General features: G+C 42.8%; 1 protein-coding gene and 1 long non-coding RNA gene across 3 annotated transcripts; both read left to right on the top strand.

The window, feature by feature from the left end:
- The first annotated feature begins 670 nt into the window (after positions 1–670).
- Positions 671–5,222, top strand: LOC127142868 (uncharacterized). The gene is made up of 3 exons (XR_007813964.1): positions 671–772; positions 2,641–2,782; positions 4,384–5,222. It is a non-coding gene; the product is annotated as an uncharacterized LOC127142868 (long non-coding RNA).
- A 3,747-nt stretch (positions 5,223–8,969) lies between these two features.
- On the top strand, positions 8,970–17,212 carry gpatch1 (G patch domain containing 1). Of its 2 annotated transcripts, none has more exons than XM_018692799.2 (20): positions 8,970–9,075; positions 10,086–10,220; positions 10,505–10,590; positions 10,835–10,995; positions 11,188–11,285; positions 11,495–11,550; positions 12,458–12,700; positions 12,781–12,931; positions 13,113–13,192; positions 13,290–13,506; positions 13,602–13,955; positions 14,043–14,221; positions 14,334–14,461; positions 14,613–14,701; positions 14,969–15,144; positions 15,229–15,547; positions 16,208–16,279; positions 16,567–16,682; positions 16,777–16,919; positions 17,058–17,212. In XM_018692799.2, the coding sequence occupies exons 1-20, from the start codon at positions 9,006–9,008 to the stop codon at positions 17,089–17,091; spliced, it is 2,907 nt and encodes a 968-aa protein (XP_018548315.1). In that variant the 5' UTR covers positions 8,970–9,005; the 3' UTR covers positions 17,092–17,212. The 2 variants fall into 2 exon arrangements, with proteins under 2 accessions (XP_018548315.1, XP_018548314.1); XM_018692798.2 differs by having other exon boundaries at positions 16,205–16,279.
- Positions 17,213–17,282: the final 70 nt, after the last annotated feature.

Genomic DNA, 17,282 nt, shown 5'->3' with positions numbered 1-17,282 from the left:
TGCCACAAGGAAATTTATCTGATCCTGTGGCTCAGTCTCCACCTGTGACTCCATCTTCCTGGTTCTGTTCATACTCTCAGCCCCTGGTTCAGGGAAAGATCCTGGTCTGGTTTAATACAGAAAAAGTTCACAGTGACTCAGACACAACCTGGTTATTTACACTGAACCAGAACAACCATCTTCCTCTGAATCTGAACCACAGACGAGACTCTAAGATAAGATAATCCTTTATTAGTGGAAATTTACATTCACTAGGATGTGAACCTGCGCTCTGGTCTGACAGATCCTGGTGTCACCTCCTGTGTCTGAAATCAGATACTTCAGTTAGTACACTGACATGTGGTACACTGTGTACTCAGTATACTCACTGGGGTGTGAATGTCGACCAAGTGGTGTTGTCTCAAATCCAACATGGCAACATGTTGCTGTGTCCCTCCCCCTCTGCTACGTAGCCAAGATGGCAGCCGTTGAGGGTGAGAAGTGTCCCTGCACCACCCTCCCATGTATCTGGACTGAGCAGTGAGTTTCAGACCTCAGATGTCTCCTGGCTCTGGTTGCTTCAGTGTTTTTTAAATAGAACGTCATAAAACTGAATCTGTATGTTCTTCACTTTTCTGCACTGCTTTCCCAATCTCTCCCCCACCTCTCTCTCTCTCTCTCTCTCTCTCACTGTCCAAAACGCCTCTGAACTCCTCCAAAAGCCCTCCTCCACCCCCGCAGATCAGAGCTGGCAGCTCCCAGCGCCGCGGGGAACGTCCTGCCTCAGCTCCAGGTTTTTTTTTTGTTTTTTTTTTCTTGTATTCACTCCCCCCTCCTGTTGAATTTTACTTACTTTTGAAGGAGTTTTGATGATGAACAGCCGTACAGCGCTATCTGCTCTGCTGGGAGGAGGCCTGGGGGAAAGGGGGGGGGGGGGGGGTGTCCACACTGAAGCTGAATAAGAAGTGATGAGGATCCAGGGTTCACAATTAGTTTTCAGTGAAATGTTGTTTAGTCACTTCAGATGATTGGAAAACTGTCTGCACACCATTATTTACCCCCCACCCCACCCCACCCCCTCTGCAGGACAAAGTCCGTCAGTCCTAATCTGATTTGCAGGGAATTCGCTGTGATAAGCTTCAAGCCAGAGAGCAGAGGAGGAATGAGAACCAACCAGAACCTCCACACAGAGCAGCAGCAGCCAGCGCTCTGACAGCTTAACACACACACACATTCAAATACACACATATAGTGTATATATACATTGTGTCTTCCTACCTTCTTTCTTTTCCTTCTGTGCTTCCTCTCTTTTCCTACTTCCTTCCTTCTTCACCTCCTTCTTTCCTTCCCTTCCTCACCTTATTTCCTTGGTTCCTATCCTTCTTTATTTATCCTCTTTCCTTTCCAACATAATTATTTTCTCTTCAAGCCATCGTAATTCCTTTCCTACCTCCTTCATTTGCTTCCTACTTCCTCTCCTCCCTCTGTATCTCCCGCTCCCCTCTCCACCTTCTCTTTATACTTTTCTGCTACTTTCCCCCCCACCTCAACCTTTTCTTTTTCCTCCACACCTTCAACTTTCTACACATACCTCCCTCCCTCTCTTTTCTGCTTCCTAACTTCCTTCCCTACGACCTTCTTCCTCCATACCTCCTCGTTTTCATACATACATCCTCCTTCTCTTCTCTATTTCTTCTCTTCCTTTCCTACCCCTGGTACTCTTCCTTAACACCTCCTTCCCCCACTTTTTCCTTCCCTACCACCTTCATTCCTCTACCTCTCCTTTCTGGACTTTATGCTCCCTTCCCAACCTTCACTTTTTTACTAGTTAGTCGCTTCTTTCCTCCCTCTCCTTATTTTCTCGGTTCCTTCCCTTCTTCATTCTTCCTGTACCTCAGGCCTTCCTTCAGCCTCTCTTTCCCTGCTTTCCTTCAATACATATATCTTCCCTTTTCTACTTCTCTTTTTTCCCTACCAACCACACTTTTTTGCTTTGTACTTCCTTCCCTCCTTCTGTATCTCCTGCTCCCTTCCCCACCTTCTCTTCTTACCTTTCACCAACTACTTCCCCTCCATAACTCCATCTTTCTATACATACTTCCCTCTCTTTTCTACTTCCTATCCTCTTTTTCTATCGCCTTCTTTCCTTCCCTTCTTCATTCCTTCCTTAGTTCTGGACCTGCTCCTCCCTTCCCAGTCTTCCCTTTTTTTACTTATTAGTTGCTTCTTTTCTTCCTCACCTCCCAACCTCATCCTTTCTTTCTTTCCTCCATGCATCCTCCTTCTCTTTCCTACTTCCTCCCTTCCTTTCCTACCTCCTAACATGCATCCCTGTCCCCTTCTTTCCTCCTCTACCTTTCCCTCTGCCATCTCTTCTCCATCTTTGCTCTTTGCTTCACTCAATTCATCCTCATTCTTCTTTTCTGCAACCTTTTATCCTCTTTTCCACACTCTCTCTTCTTCTTCTCTTCTTCATGTTCTTGTTAGGATCCACACACACACACACACACACACACACACACACACACACTATGGCTAAGGGTTGCAGTGTGTTGCCTCATGCAGCAGCAGACCTGCAGAGGCAGATCAGAAGCAGCTCTTAATGCTTTAGTCATGAGTTTCTGTGCAGCAGCCTGAACGTTCGTCTCTTTAATATTTCAGGCGGCTCGGAATTATCGCACCATGATGACATTTAGAGCCGAGGAGGTGTAACGCTGCTCCAACATGACCCGAGGACACCGACAGCAAAAAGAAGAACAACTCTCATTCTTTACTTCAGCAGAGGATGTCAGCTTCGTTTCAGGTTATTTCAGGTTTAGTTAAAGTAAACACACACATATACATACACATGCAGGTTTTTACTCACACTTTCTTCACTGAGTTCACTTTTACAAAACTCCTCACACAGTCAGAGCGACTGTGGATCACAACAGCCATTCAATCACCACATCTTTAAAAACCCATTAACTCTTTTCTCTCAATCAAACTCAAACCACCAACAAACCTCTGTGTATTTACAGCCCATTTTACACATTTACTGTAAAAAACTGTTCGTTTATGTTCAAAACAAAACAAAAAATGACCAAAATCTGCTGTGTTTATGTCCAAAAGAAGGAAAAAACAAACATCAACCACAGCTGAGGTGTTTAAAAGAGTTTTTCTCTGTAAACATGGACCCAGCCACAGAATTTCATTTTAATTATTAAGCCTTTATTTAATCAGGAAGTTCCCACTGAGATTAAGAATCTCTCTTTTAAAGGAGACTTGGCCAAGACCAGCAGCACAAATAACAAGTTGCTTTTTTGCATTAAAAGACACAACTTATTTCAGAATAAAAACTGAGGAGAGATTGCTGCAGAGGAGGAGGAGGAGGAGGAGGAGGAGGAGAGGAGTATGTATGTGTGAGGAGGAAGGCCCAGAGCTGAAGTCTCAGATGTGATTAGAGGGGCTGTAATTGATCATCAACTCTGGTTTATCAGTGGGAGAGGCTGGTCTGAGAGCAGCCAAACCTACAACACCCTGCACTGGAATCAGTTCCCAAAACTTCTGGCAAACCAACAGGTGATGTGTTTTCTACACGAGCATCTGACTGAGCTGTGTTCTTCAGCTCTTTAGATAGAATATATGTTCATTGTTGGTTTGATTTTTGAACACAACTGTTTCCTCCTGCTGGTTGGAGCTGCCAGACTTTTGACCAGAGCATGAAAGCATGATCAAATCTCCCCTGTTTTAGCTTCCCTTCACTGGCTGCCTGTATTACTCTTGACTTTTCTCTGCATGGTCTGGCACCAACCTACTATACTGAACTGGTAAATCAGTACTCACCAGCTCATGGTCTGAGATCTTCTGATCAGATCCTGTTAGCTTCCCTCCAGAAATTAATGAAAACCAGGGGTAACAGGATCTTTGCTGTTCAGACCTCAACCCCCTGAGGAACTTAGACTAGAAACCTCACTGTCGTCTCTAAAAACTCACCTTTACTGAGTGGCTTTTACATAATCATTATAAATAATCATTATAATAATAATTATATCTGTAATTCATTTTATCTGTTACTTTAGTAAGTTATTTTTATCCTTTATGTACTATTACTTTTATCTGTTTATGTGTCATTTTAAACTGATTTAAATTGATTTTATGTTATTTTATCCATCATCTTTGATTCTGATTGTTTTCTTTTAATTATCCTTCCTTGTGCACATTGTGACAGTTGTTTTGAAAGGTGTTTATATAAATAAAATTATCATTATTATTAACATAAAGCTCAGAGAACTTCAGGACATTACAACTACCGTGAGAGTACTGATCAAGTCTGCTGCCTCATCAAATCAGGATATGTTTAGGCATAATGTAAACTAGTGTAGTGGTGTAACTCTGATGTTTCATTGTGGATTTATCTTCTAGAATCTTGGAGCTCGAAGCCTGGACAGCATCTCAAATATTCATCTCTGTGGATGAGGCCAGTTTGAACGCCAAGCAGAGCGAAGGTGGAAGTTCTGGGCCAGAGCTGTGCCGACATCATAACGTATGCTGTAATATTATCTGATGGTCCAACACTGAGCAGCTCACTTCATTATTTGATGACCTCTATGAAAGACCTGTGTCAGGTGAGGAGAGCAGGCAGGTGAGGCTGAATCCAGCTCCAGATGTGCTGTCACACTGTTACTTTTCCCTCCACCGTCCTCTCTATCCCTCAGCTCCACAGACCAAATACAGGAGAAATGGTTCACTATCCCTGTGTATCTGTAGCTGTCCTGTATACACTGTCAGTTTATTAGAAACACCTAACTAAAGCTAACTCAGTCTTAACCAACAGTCCTGCTGTTTCAGATGTGCTGCTGCTGTTGACCTATGTTGTGTGGTGTTTCTATTATTTTGTCCACCCCTGTACATTAAAACAGCATACAGGAATTAAATGGAAGCAACTAATCTTTTCTCATTTTCAGAAACATGGCTCCTTCTTGACTTGAAATGATGAGTTCACTGAACTTGTTAAATACAGTTTTTAAAGAAACATGGTCAGTGTGTTTTAAAGATTTCCCAGCATGCATTGTTTGACAGTCAAAACTCACCAGAGACCCTGAAAGACACATGACAGAAATCCACTGTGCGTCTCTGAGACATGTTAAATTAAACATGTGTTAAATGTATTAATTATTCATTATGTTGTGTTTGTTTGAGAACTGGGTGAAGAATTTTAAAAAAAGAAGAAGACACTATAAAAGGAATTCATGAACCAACTGTTAAAAAAAAGAAAAAGAAAAAAGAAAAAAAGAAATTAAAATGATTTCAAGCATCATGTTAGTGGTTGCATCACACTGCTGCATTATAATTGTTGGTGCTGCCTGGTGAAAACAGCTTTGTGGATTTCCCTGTTCTCGGATCAGTTAATAGATCACACTCTCCTCTGCAGGTTAGGTGAATTCAAACTCTGAGGAATAACGTTAAAACAAGGCAGATGTTTTACAGATGCAAGACCTGACAGCAGATGCAGTTATTTACAGTCGACAATAAAACTTGTGCAATGTCACTTATCTGTTAAATGACTCAGAGTTCTTACCATATTTGTATTTTTTTTACTCTAAATGCAGAGTATGTGATCTGATGTTTAATTAAATACAAACAGGTGAGACAGACTGCAACAAAAACAAACTTCAAAGTTCAACCAACATGTTGATCACATCTGTGATTTCCAATGAAGCCTGAAGAACCTGTGAACCCCACAGCTTCCTCTCCTCTGTCCTGGGTTGTGTTCAGGGCTTTACATTGACTTTTTTGCTCAGCAGCCACTGTGGCTGCTGGTTTTCCAAAGTCCAAAGTCAGCCATAAGTTTCTAGTTGGGAAGTTGCATTTTATTTGATTAAAGCTGACTGTGGTGTGCTACCATTGAGTTGAAGAGCTAAATTTACAACCCTTTTTAATGTAAATGACCACTATAAAAACCAAACACTACGACTACATAAATACCTATGATGAGGTAAAGCTCCTTTAGCATGAAAACATGCAACCGATTGAGACGGGGGGGTAGGTTATTTAGTAACCAGTGTTCCCTCTACCATGTGTTGTTCACCTAATTTATGTGCACTCTCTCCTCCTGTTTCATGTGCGTGTCTTAGAGGACACAGGTTGACAAGTCATTATGTTAAGCACAATGAAAGCTCCTACAAGTGCTGTAGGTCTGTTTTAAAATCACAGATTGACAAACATCTGAAAGTCAGATCAAAAGATCACTGTTTTTTTTTTCTAACACACACAGTCAGGCGATAGTGGCTCTGCTGCTGATGAACAGGAAGCTAGTCCTCTCCTTCAAGGTTACAAACAATGTTTGCAGGTGCTCATGGGAGTTGTAGTGTCACAGGTGCAATGTGTCTATTACTTCAGTTAACTTTTGAATATATTCAAAAGTTAAAAATGTGGCTAGTAAGAGTGACTGTGCCACTCGCCAAATACAGACTGAATTCAGCAGTGGTACTTAGGTACTTATGTCGAGCCCTGGTTACATTTAATGCAACATGACTCACCTGAACAATAAGTAACTTGTGAAACTGTGAGGCTACATAGAGATGGAGAGAGGGAACAGAAGCATCAGTAGGAGACCGAACATGAACTGAAACTCATGTGCAGCAGTGGTGAAGAGGTGAAGGAAGAGCCAAGCAACCAATAACATGCTGGTCAGCGCTTCTATCTGTGCAACCTGGTGTTTCAGTGACTGATGAGAAGGATGCATAAAGTCGGAGTAGAAACTGCACAAAGCTGCAGATTAAACTTTACTCAGAGCATGAAGAGAGGCCTGGTGAATGTTGGCAGCACATTCTTGGGTCAGATGAAACCACAGTGAAACATGGAGGTGGGAGAGAGCTGATATGACGCTGCATGAGAGCAGAAGGTGCAGGTTTATTTACCCCACACCTGAATGAAAAGATAAGTCTCAGTCTGGCAGGAGAGGAGAGTTTCCAACAGGACAATGATCCCAAACACAAATGCAAAAAATCACACAAGAAAACAGTGAAAGCTGTGACCTGGCCAAGGTTGTCCCTGGACTTTAATCCAATAGAAAACCTTCAGCTGAGAAGAATCATGTGTGAAGAAGAGCAGAACATCTCTGGTATCATCCACGTCCAGGAGGATCAAAAAATAAAGGAGCATGTACAAAACATTTCTGATTGGCTTCATTTTTCTTGGACAAATGAAGCTGTATTAAATGGAAAAGAATTTATAATTATTAAATGTTTTAGAGATGTGGACCAGTTGTCTGCTCAGTTTTCTTTTGTACTGTGCTTGTTTCATGTTGAATATCATGTATGAATGTGCAGAGAAACTAGTAAATCCAGCTGTTAGATAAACGCAGAGTCACTCCAACTGTGAGTGGACAGTGAAACCTAGTGGCCGTGGGCAGAACAGTTTCATCTCTGCTGATGTTTCTCATGTTTTTCCTTAAAAAAACTTCACATCATGTGTTTTTTTCTACTGTGATAAATGTTCCTCTAAAATCTAAGCTGCCTTGTGATAGATCATTCTACCCTCACTCTCCTTTTCCTCCCAACCTTCTTCCCTTGCTTTTCATTTCCTTTTCTCACTTTACACTGCTCAGGTTTTACCTTCATAATCTACGATCACATGACCTAATATTTACACTGTCAGCAGTTTTATCTGTGTTTTATATCATGTTTGGCTCCCAGTGTTGATCTCCTCTCCTCAGGCTGCTCAGTGTGAATCAAACCGCACCCTGTTGATGTCATGACGATTTCCTCCAGTTATATCAGGAGATAATATCCAGTATTACCCCCCCTCCCCAACATTAACAGCTGAGTCCTGCAGCCTTCTTTCTGCAGAACTGCCCAGGCTTTGTCCTGACTCTACCCTGGTTCTGTCCTGAGTCCATCTTCCTGGCTCAAACATCACATATCACCCCCACCAGACTGACCCCTGTGCACCCCACCCTGAGCTCAGTCCAGCTCTTTCCAGGTTCAGTTAGTTTAAACCCCCTGAAGTTCAGCAGCTCGGTCATGTTACAAAGAGCAAGGAGTGCTCTGTGTTTTCTGTGCAGCCGAGGCCGGGGGGTGGTGGTCTCAGATTTGGATCTTTACGGGGCCTCGGCTTTCTGCTGAGCCAGGCGTTTGGTTTGTGTCAAGCAGCGTGAGGTTTTATAGATCACTGAGGGGGTGTGAGCGATTTCAGGCTCAATGAAAACAAATGACAAACTGTTGTGAGCTTTGGACAGACATTTGATAGCCAACAATTCATCTCCTCTGAAGCAGCAAACCAGCTTATACTGTTAAATCAGAAACATCACATCTATCTATCTATCTATCTATCTATCTATCTATCTATCTATCTATCTATCTATCTATCTATCTATCTATCTATCTGCATAAACCAAGATTCAATCACATTAACACTGGTTGTGTTGCCTTCACAGTTTAATTAATTCAGTTCAATAATTTAATTAATTCAGGAATATCTTTCAATAGACTTTATCTTAAACTAAAGTCATTCCAGTGATGCAGGACAATACAAATGTAAAAGTTTCTCATTAGAATGACTTACAGAACAAGCAAATGATAATATCTTAAAAGCAGACAAGATCTTATCAAAGACCAACAGTTATTGAATGTGTTAAAGTTGGAAATATCAATAAAATAGGAGGTCAATTTTTATAAAAACAGATCAAGTTAGGAAAGGAAACCTTACACATCTCAGACTTACAATAAACATATAGAATAAATAGGTTTCAGTTTGCTGCACTCGCTCTGACCTCTCTCACCTTCTTGGAATAATTTTAAAAGTGGTTGGAAGCGTGTTTTGTTCTAAATAAAGAATATTTAGCTGAATGTGCTCAGTCAGCTACAACTAAAACTGGAGGCAAATGAGAAAATGTGTTTTTCTATTTGAAATGATCCTTTAATGCTGTTGTACATGTCACCACCACAAGACGTCGCCATTTTACTACTGAAATATTAGAATTAACACTTCGCCGCCCATCGCAAAGTTTGTTTAACCGCGGTTACCGTAGTTGTAGTACAAACATGGCGTCCGACAGTGACAGCGAAGAGGATTTTGTGACTTACGGGATCCCCCTGGAGCCTCTGGAGGAAGGTAGAGTTCAATTTAATCCGTAATTAATCCGTTCGCCTGCACGGTAACAGATTCTGATTGTTTTATGAGGAGATAAATGAGCTGCGACGTCTCCAACGGTCACTACAGGATGCTAAGCTAACGACCAGTTAGCTAACAACAGACTCTGAGCTGTTAGCATAGCCCACTGGTTTGTAAACCAGACTCAAATTAAATATCTCTTTAAAATTCCCGTATGTACCGGCATAAGTTATATACAGCTGCATTTTCATTGAAGTTATTTTTCCGAATCGTCATTGTCCAGTTGTGTATTCGGCTCAGAAATTATTCTTAATCATGTGATATGTTAAATAACTTTTGCTACATGAAAGGCTTTACTGTCGGTTTTTGTAGGTAGGTAAGGTTAATGTTGTATAGTGAGACAGCTACACAGAGGATGAAAGTTTGTATATTTACTCCGGTGTTATTCTTAAGCACAATTAACTTCAGTGCTCTTGAATATTTCAGTTTTATAAGACTCTTCCTCTGTATCGGATGGAAACTAAACTCTTTTTACGAAAACATTTTTACGAAACTTTTACTAAATTAGCAGTTCATCTATTGATCATTTTCTTGATATATCAAGTAGTTATTTGGGCTGTGAAACACCAGAAAATAGGGAAATATGCCATAATGTTATAATTTCCAGGGTGACGAAGTGTTCCCTTTTTTTTTATTGGTCTACCAACAGTCTAATATATTCATTTTACTATGCTGTAGGACAGATCCTTAAAATGATGTCCCCTAAAATACAGAAAATTTGAAAACTAATGAATAGTCAATTATAAAAAAATACTCTTATGATTAATATTCTGGTGATTGAATAATAATTTCAGCTCTAATATTAAGTATCTTAGTTTTGTTAATGGGCACATTCTCCTGGTTACACATATGCAGGTTTACTTTAAAGGAACTGAATACTTCCTCCATCACTGGATATATGGTGTGTTTTGTGTGTTTATGTTTCCATGTGTTTTGTGTGTTTGTTGCAGATGAGCCGTTGAAGAAACCCATCCCACTCCACGAGCAGACAGTCAAAGATGAGAAAGGACGATACAAAAGGTTCCACGGAGCGTTCACTGGAGGATTTTCAGCCGGTTACTTCAACACTGTCGGCTCTAAAGAAGGTCAGTGCCGCTGCATCACATCTCCTGCTCAGCTTTCTGTTAATAAAAGATCTGGATCCATGTCAGACCAGTGTTCAGCTTTTCCCTCACTCTGACAAATTGAATATAGTTTAGATTACATAGGTATTAACATGTATTTGCTGGGAAATCGCTCACATGTTGTACTCTGCCTGTGACACAGCTTAAATTTTTTCATGTTTCAGTTTGTTTCTGTGAGGAGTTTCAGCTCAAACCACATTTATTTTCAAACTCAACTCAGCATTTTTGTTTGTGTGTGTTTTTAGGCTGGGCCCCGTCAACCTTTGTGTCGTCACGGCAACAGAAAGCTGATCAACATCATGCCAGGCCAGAGGACTTCATGGATGAGGAGGTACGACCGTCCTAAGGGAGAAAACTGTAAAAACTCTGAGTGGTAGATGGTGAAAGATGGTGGTCAGAAATCATTGAGATCTTTGTCTGGTTTCAGGAACAGAAACACACTTTAATTAACAGATTATTCTTCATGTGCTCAGAACAGGATATTTATTGGTGGGAGATGGAAAAGTTTTTGAGGATTGTAGAGTTTTCTTAAGTAAATTACTAAGTAAATGTTGTTGGTTGCTGTTGTGCGTCAGGACTTCAGCGAGCATGGCATCGCTCCCAGAGAGATCACCACCAGTCAGGAGTTCTCGTCCAGCCGTAGAGACGCGGCCAGAGAGAAGGCGAGAGCCATCAACGCTCAGACTGCACTGATCCCCGGAGACACTCTGCTGGAGGATCTGATTGCACCTGCCAGGTAACTGACAACACCTGCACCATTCACTGTGAACCAGGGGCCTTTTCACCAGTTACAGGAGGGAATACGATGTTCAGGAAACCTGAATAATTAAAATAAAAATTGAAAACTCATGAAATCAGTTTCGGTAAAATCAGTGGGAGTTTTCTCCTGATGTGAGTCTGTGTTTGAGTCTGAGGTTTTGTCTCCCAGGTCGTCCATCGGGGTGGAGCTGCTGAGGAGGATGGGATGGAAGGAAGGTCAGGGTGTCGGGCCTCGTGTGAAGAGGAAAGCGCGTCGACAGCAGACTGGTTCGTACGCTACCTGAAATCTCTCTTCTCCTGTAGACTTTCTTTTTCTTTCTATTCAACAATTTGAAATATATTATTATTAGATCCTGTCTTTTTATTTGTATCATGAGTCCTGTGATTTAGTTTTATCAATTGTAATAAAGGGATGTTTGGGATAAAGGACAGTAGGTAGTAAATGAAAACTCCTTGTCGTCTTCTCCTCCTGACAGATGAGGTCAGATTGTACGGTTGTGCGCTGCCTCCTGCTGGTTCAGAGGACTCAGAGGTGGGTGAGGCAGTTGACCACAGTCTGATGGTTTGTCCAGAACAGAAGTCTGACAGTGTCCCTGTAAACTCATCATAGTTTACATTTTACTGAATCATCTCTATTGAAACTTAGAGTCTCAGCCAAGTTCTGCAGCCTCTTTTTCTCTGAATTCTTAGTGGAGTTATGGACATTTAGTCAACGTCATGATCTCACTAAAAGTGCTTTAAGAACCTCCATGAGCTGCTGCAGCTCTGACTGACCAGCTAACATCTGGGTGTTTTTATAACCCCTGTCCCTGGCACTTCACACAGTACCTGTGCTCCATAGTCAGACATACAGGGCTGAAGACCAGCCTCAGTCCAGGCTCCAGGAGCGCTGTTTGGTTTCCACCATCAGAGAAATGTTGTTGTTTTCAGTGGTTTTCTTGTTTGTTGTCTCAGAAACACAGTTTGTGCTGCAGCTGCTACCAGAGGCCTGAGCCAAGATTTAGGTTTTTAACAATTAAGCCATAAACTGATTAGTCTATAAAAATCCCAAAAACATGTTCGGTGGACTAGTTATTTCAGCACCACTGTTTCAGTCAGGCTGACTGAAACTGAGCTGATGCTGATTGCATATTTTTGGGTGCATTGGCCGACACCCACACACTGAATAAATACTCCCACAAAAGGCAATTTAATGCTTACAGGTATAACTTTATCAGGTCGTGAGATTAAAGATGAAGATGTGAAGTTGAAACGTTGTGTTGAAAATCCTACCGTCTCCACTTGTTAAAATGTGGTGATACTTTTTCGTCAGTCAGGTCTCAGTTCCCATCAGCTTCATCTTTATCACCGACGCTTTTAAATAAAAAGAAAGTGTTTAAGCTGCTTCATAAGAATGTGAACGTGAATACTTCCTGTTCCTCCCCGTCTTTTCCCGTCAGGACGACGATGACGACTTTGCTCCAGAGAATGTGACCTTTGCCCCGAAGGACGTGACTCCAGTGGACTTCAGCCCCAGGCTGGGAGTTCAGGGTCTGGGGTACCGTGGTCTGGATCCAGGCCTGGCTCTGCTGGGCCAAGGAGCACCTGAGCACATCGACTTGTTTAAACCTCAGTCTGAGACGAGGAGTCGTCTGTTTGGAGACACTCAGAGGAGCTCACGGAGAGGAGGCGTGGCCGGACAGGTGGGATTTCTGAAGTTTTTAAAAAAAAGACGTCTGCTGTTCTCAAACTCTAAATGCCTCTGGTGACCTTTGACCTGCAGGCGTTCGGGGTTGGGGCCCTGGAGGATGACGATGATGACGATGTGTACCACAGAGACTCCATGTCCAGGTACGACTCAGTGCTGGGAGGAGAGGAGCCTGGAGACGGACTGTACGGCTGGACGGCACCGCAGCAGTACACCAAGAAAAGAGGTAACACTGGCTGGAAGAGAGATTTTGTAGAATTCGTACTTGTCCTTTATATTTAAACATATTTCTGTAAAGCGTCTTGTACAGATGGAATGTACAAATAGATTTCTAAGAAACATTTTTTATTAGTAAAACCTGTTTTAAGAAGTGTTGTAAATATATATATATTTTTTTTCATTTTTAGACAAAAACAAAGATGCATCATACCTTGGTAAAATCCTGGAGGGATTCACTCTGGCTCAAAAACCAGCCGAGGAAAAGACTGTAAGCACCTTAAACTTATATGTTAGGATCTGTCGTTGTGTGTTGTCTGTTTAAAAAAAAAAAACAATCTCTAATAAACTGCTGTGTTTCTCTGTAGATCTTCCCTCCCCCCGTGCTGCCCCGTGACTACAGACCGGTCCATCGTTTCAATCCTGCAGTCAGTGTTTCACATCTCTCTGGGGTCAGTCCGGCTCTGGCTGAAGCTCTGAGGACCTCCAGGGGCCACATGGTCAAAGAGGAGCCCCAACAAGGAGGACGCCACCAGCTGGACTCTGGCCAGAGGAGGGCGCTGCTGGGAGAGGACGCCCTGCAAGGTATGAAAAGATTCAATTAGCGACACAGACGTTCTTAGGTAAGTCACCTTCTTGAGTAAAAGAGTCCTCCTGTCGTTGTCCTGAATCACAATCAGGTCCCAGTTCAGTCATGGAGCTGCTGAGGCCTGAAGATAGGGAGCGACTCCTCAACCTCCGCAACTCCTCCAACCCTCCCTCCACCAAAACCCCCACCATAGAATCCTGCAATGCCCCGCGGTTGGCTGGGTCGTCAGCTGGGTCGTCAGCTGGGTCGTCGGCGGGGTCGTCGGCGGGGTCATTGGCTCTGAGTGCCGCAGCGTCCTCCGGACTCCAGCAGCAGCAGCACGAGGCTCTGGTGTCGTGGAGAGGCGTCCAGACCTCCTCACAGACCTTCAGACCGTTTGAGAATAACCCGAGCAAACAGGCGCGCTACGAGTTCTACCTGAGCCGCCTCAAACAGGGAGACAAAGGTATGAGGATCTGTCCTGCAGGTCCCATCATGTACTGCAAGCATCCCTAAACCTGGAAATCAAATGTAAACCTGATTTGTGTTTTAGACGCCCTGGACCAAAGTCTGGACCAGGGGATGACGGAGTGGGAGCGCAGCAGGGAGAGGGAGGAGTTCGTCCGAGCCTCCATCCTGTACAGACCCACCTCCTCCTCGCTCTCCTCCCGCTTCACCAGAGCCAAACACCAGGAGGACGACGACAATGTAGCGGTCAACAGGGACCAGGAGGTACGACGATGTTAGCTCTTTTCCCCTAACCTGAACTTTTAAGAACACTGAAGGCTCTTGTTTGTTGCTCACTGCAGACAGTCTGATGTTTGTTGCTTTTTTTGGTTGTCAGGGTGACGTGGACGACAAACAGGCCGCTGTCAAGATGAAGATGTTTGGAAAACTGACCAGAGAAACATTTGAGTGGCATCCTGACAAACTGCTCTGCAAGAGGTTCAACGTCCCTGACCCGTACCCTGGGTACGACATCACACTTCTTTAACTGGATGTTGTAACGTCCCAGTCATTTAATCAGAGGCTGTAAATTTAACTGAATGTCTGTGAGTTTGTTGAGTTCCTGTTTGTCTGCACAGATATAAAAATCTAACTGTGTGTCTGATTGTTCCTGCAGGTCAGGTATGATTGGTCTGCCAAAGGTGAAGAGAGACAAATTTTCCGTCTTCAACTTCCTGACTGTGACAGAGAGCAGAGAGACGACAGGTAGGTTCATTCACCTCCAGGGTTCAGGAGACAGGGAGCGCTCGGATCTGCTAAATTGACCTCAGAGCAGCTGCAGTTTTCATCACACCCCTCCACCTGAGGGTGGCAGTAATGAGGTTGTTAAAATGTTATCAACTTCCCTCCTTCTTTTTAATATTTAAGCACGACCTCATTATTCCTCATGGTCCAGAAAAAATAGTTGTTTCTGTTTGTCTCTTCATTTTCTCTCTGGTTAACGTCACTTGACTTCCTCTTCCTCCTCCTCAGCTCCTCCAAAGCCTCCAGAGACGGGGAAGAAGTCGAGGTGGGACGTTTCAGACCAGAAGGAAGAGAAGAAGAAGAACAAGCCGCTGAGTGAACAAACTGAGGCCAAACTGGAGCAAACCTCTGTACCTGCTTTACCTGCTCCCACCAACCATCAGGCTCCAGGCGACAGAACAGAGGTACGGTGTCGATAGTCGTAAAAATCTGAAGGGTTCATCCATCTGGGAAGCAGGAATCTGACCTCCTCTTTTCTCTTCATATAGACAAAGTCAGCAGAAGAGCAAAGCTCAGACAAGAAGAAAGAAGGTGATGATGAGGAGGAGGAGGAAGAGGAAGAGAGCAGGCCTCCTATGGATCTGTTTAAGGCCATCTTCGCCAACTCTTCTGATGAGAAGTCCTCTTCATCAGAGGGAGAGAGTGAGGATGAGGAGGAGGAAAAGGACACAAAGGAGGATGAGGGGAAAATGGACCCACAGGTGCCGAACCTCTTCAACATCTCCTCCAACATCACCTCCACCTCCTCCGTCACCTCCTCTTCTGGCACCTCCTCCTCCACCACCACTAAATCCAACCAGCAGACAGGTAACACAACCACACCCTCAGATTCCCCTCTCCTCCACAGGACAGAAATACAGTTTCAGGCTTCTCTCACAATGAGAATTTAACAACCTCCTTCTGAGCTGAACTTGAACCTGAACATGTCCGGCTTTGGTTCAAGGTTCTCTTTTGTGTTTCCACTGTGCTTCACAAAACAGAACATCACGTCATCGTCATTTTTATCTGCTGCATTTGCAATAAAATCTTGAGTCCTGTTGAATCGGACTGTGGTTGACCCCATATCTGTACAGTTCATTTGGGCAGATCTGAACAGCAGTCTTATCTGGGTTTGGACCAAAACCACACAAAGACCCGTCAGAGGAAATTGTTTCCTCTGTGTCATAAATAAGTTCAGAACGAGGGGAGAACAGTGGAACCACAACAGAACGTTAAGGTACAAGTCAGGTGGTGGTTAAAGTCGGTTTTTGAAGACCAAATTTGAGGTTCGTGAAAACACCATAAAAGGTTCATACTACACCTTTGAAGATCTCCTAAAAATGTTTAAATTCTTTTTACATTTTGATGTCCCTCAAGGTTATTACAGATCCACTGAAGTAATCCACTAACAAGTAACGTTATTGTAAACATGTAGGATTCTGATTCTGACTTTAACAGTTTTCTGCTCTTGTGTTTTTTAATAAGAAGCGGTGGTTTTGTCTCAGACCTCAACGCAGGAGGAGTTTGGTCCAAAGCTGCCGCCTCCTTCAGGTGCTCTCAGTGAGTCCACACACTTCTGAGTATCAACCTCCAGACAGGAAAACAAACAACCTGCTGCTGAGATTGTTTAAAATAAAAATTGTTTAATTTGCTCTTGCGTCAACAGAGAGAAAAATCAGGTTGTTAAGATTCTGCTCAGAACATTTTGTAACTTCCCACTGAAGACGTAAATCTTTAAAAACACCTCATAAATATTTAGTTTCTTTTTTTTTAAAGGTGTAATGTAGAAAACATGTAGAAAATCGCAGCCTCGTCATTAAAATAAATACTTGTGTTCCCCTGTTCAGTCAGAGGAGGTGCCACCTCCCTCTGCTCCCCCAGTGAAGAGGAGAAACCCAGTAAGAAGAGCAAAGAGAAGAAACACAAAAACAAGAAGCAGCACAAACACAAGAAGGACAAGAAGGTCAGAAAACAAGAAAAAAGTGTATTTAATGAAACAGTGTTCATTCATTCTTCTTACTGCAGCTGTGATCTTGACTTTACATTTTGTTTTGTAGAAGAAGAAACATAAGAAGCACAAACACAAAGCGAAGCAGCAGAAGAAGAATAAGAAGGAGGCATCAGACAGCAGCTCAGAGGACAGTGATGAGGACAGTGACGGTGAAGACACAGAGGTGTCGACAGAGGAGCTGCTGAAAAGGTCAGAGGTCACACAGACCCAGCACAAAACAGCATCAGATAAAACAACTCTAATCTTACATAAAGCCTTGTGTATTCAAACAACTAACCATATATATTCATGTGTGTTTGCTCTGTCTCTGTGTCTCCATCCTCACAGACTGAAGAGTATCCGGTCTCATCAGACCTGGTGAACCAGCAGGGTGTTTGTCCTCTGTGAGGACGACCAACAATCTGTCTGCTCTGCACTCACTTCATTTTACACAATAGATCACCTGTTATTCCTGTTTTGAATAATAAAATGTTTAACATATACAGGTGATGCATTTTGTTTTTTTATTGATGCTTTTTCCTGATTTGTTGCGACCCATTCAATTTTGTTGTG

This window comes from Lates calcarifer, linkage group LG2 (genome assembly GCF_001640805.2).
Source record: "Lates calcarifer isolate ASB-BC8 linkage group LG2, TLL_Latcal_v3, whole genome shotgun sequence".
NCBI classification, from domain to species: domain Eukaryota; kingdom Metazoa; phylum Chordata; class Actinopteri; family Centropomidae; genus Lates; species Lates calcarifer.
This window is presented reverse-complemented; position numbering and strand designations above follow the sequence as displayed.

Coding starts and splice junctions, on each gene's coding strand:
- gpatch1 (XM_018692798.2), top strand. CDS start 9,006: ATGGCGTCCGACAGTGACAGCGAAGAGGATTTTGTGACTTACGGGATC. Junction 10,591..10,834: donor AGGACTTCATGGATGAGGAG/GTACGACCGTCC, acceptor GTTGTGCGTCAG/GACTTCAGCGAGCATGGCAT. Junction 15,145..15,228: donor CTCCAGGCGACAGAACAGAG/GTACGGTGTCGA, acceptor CTCTTCATATAG/ACAAAGTCAGCAGAAGAGCA.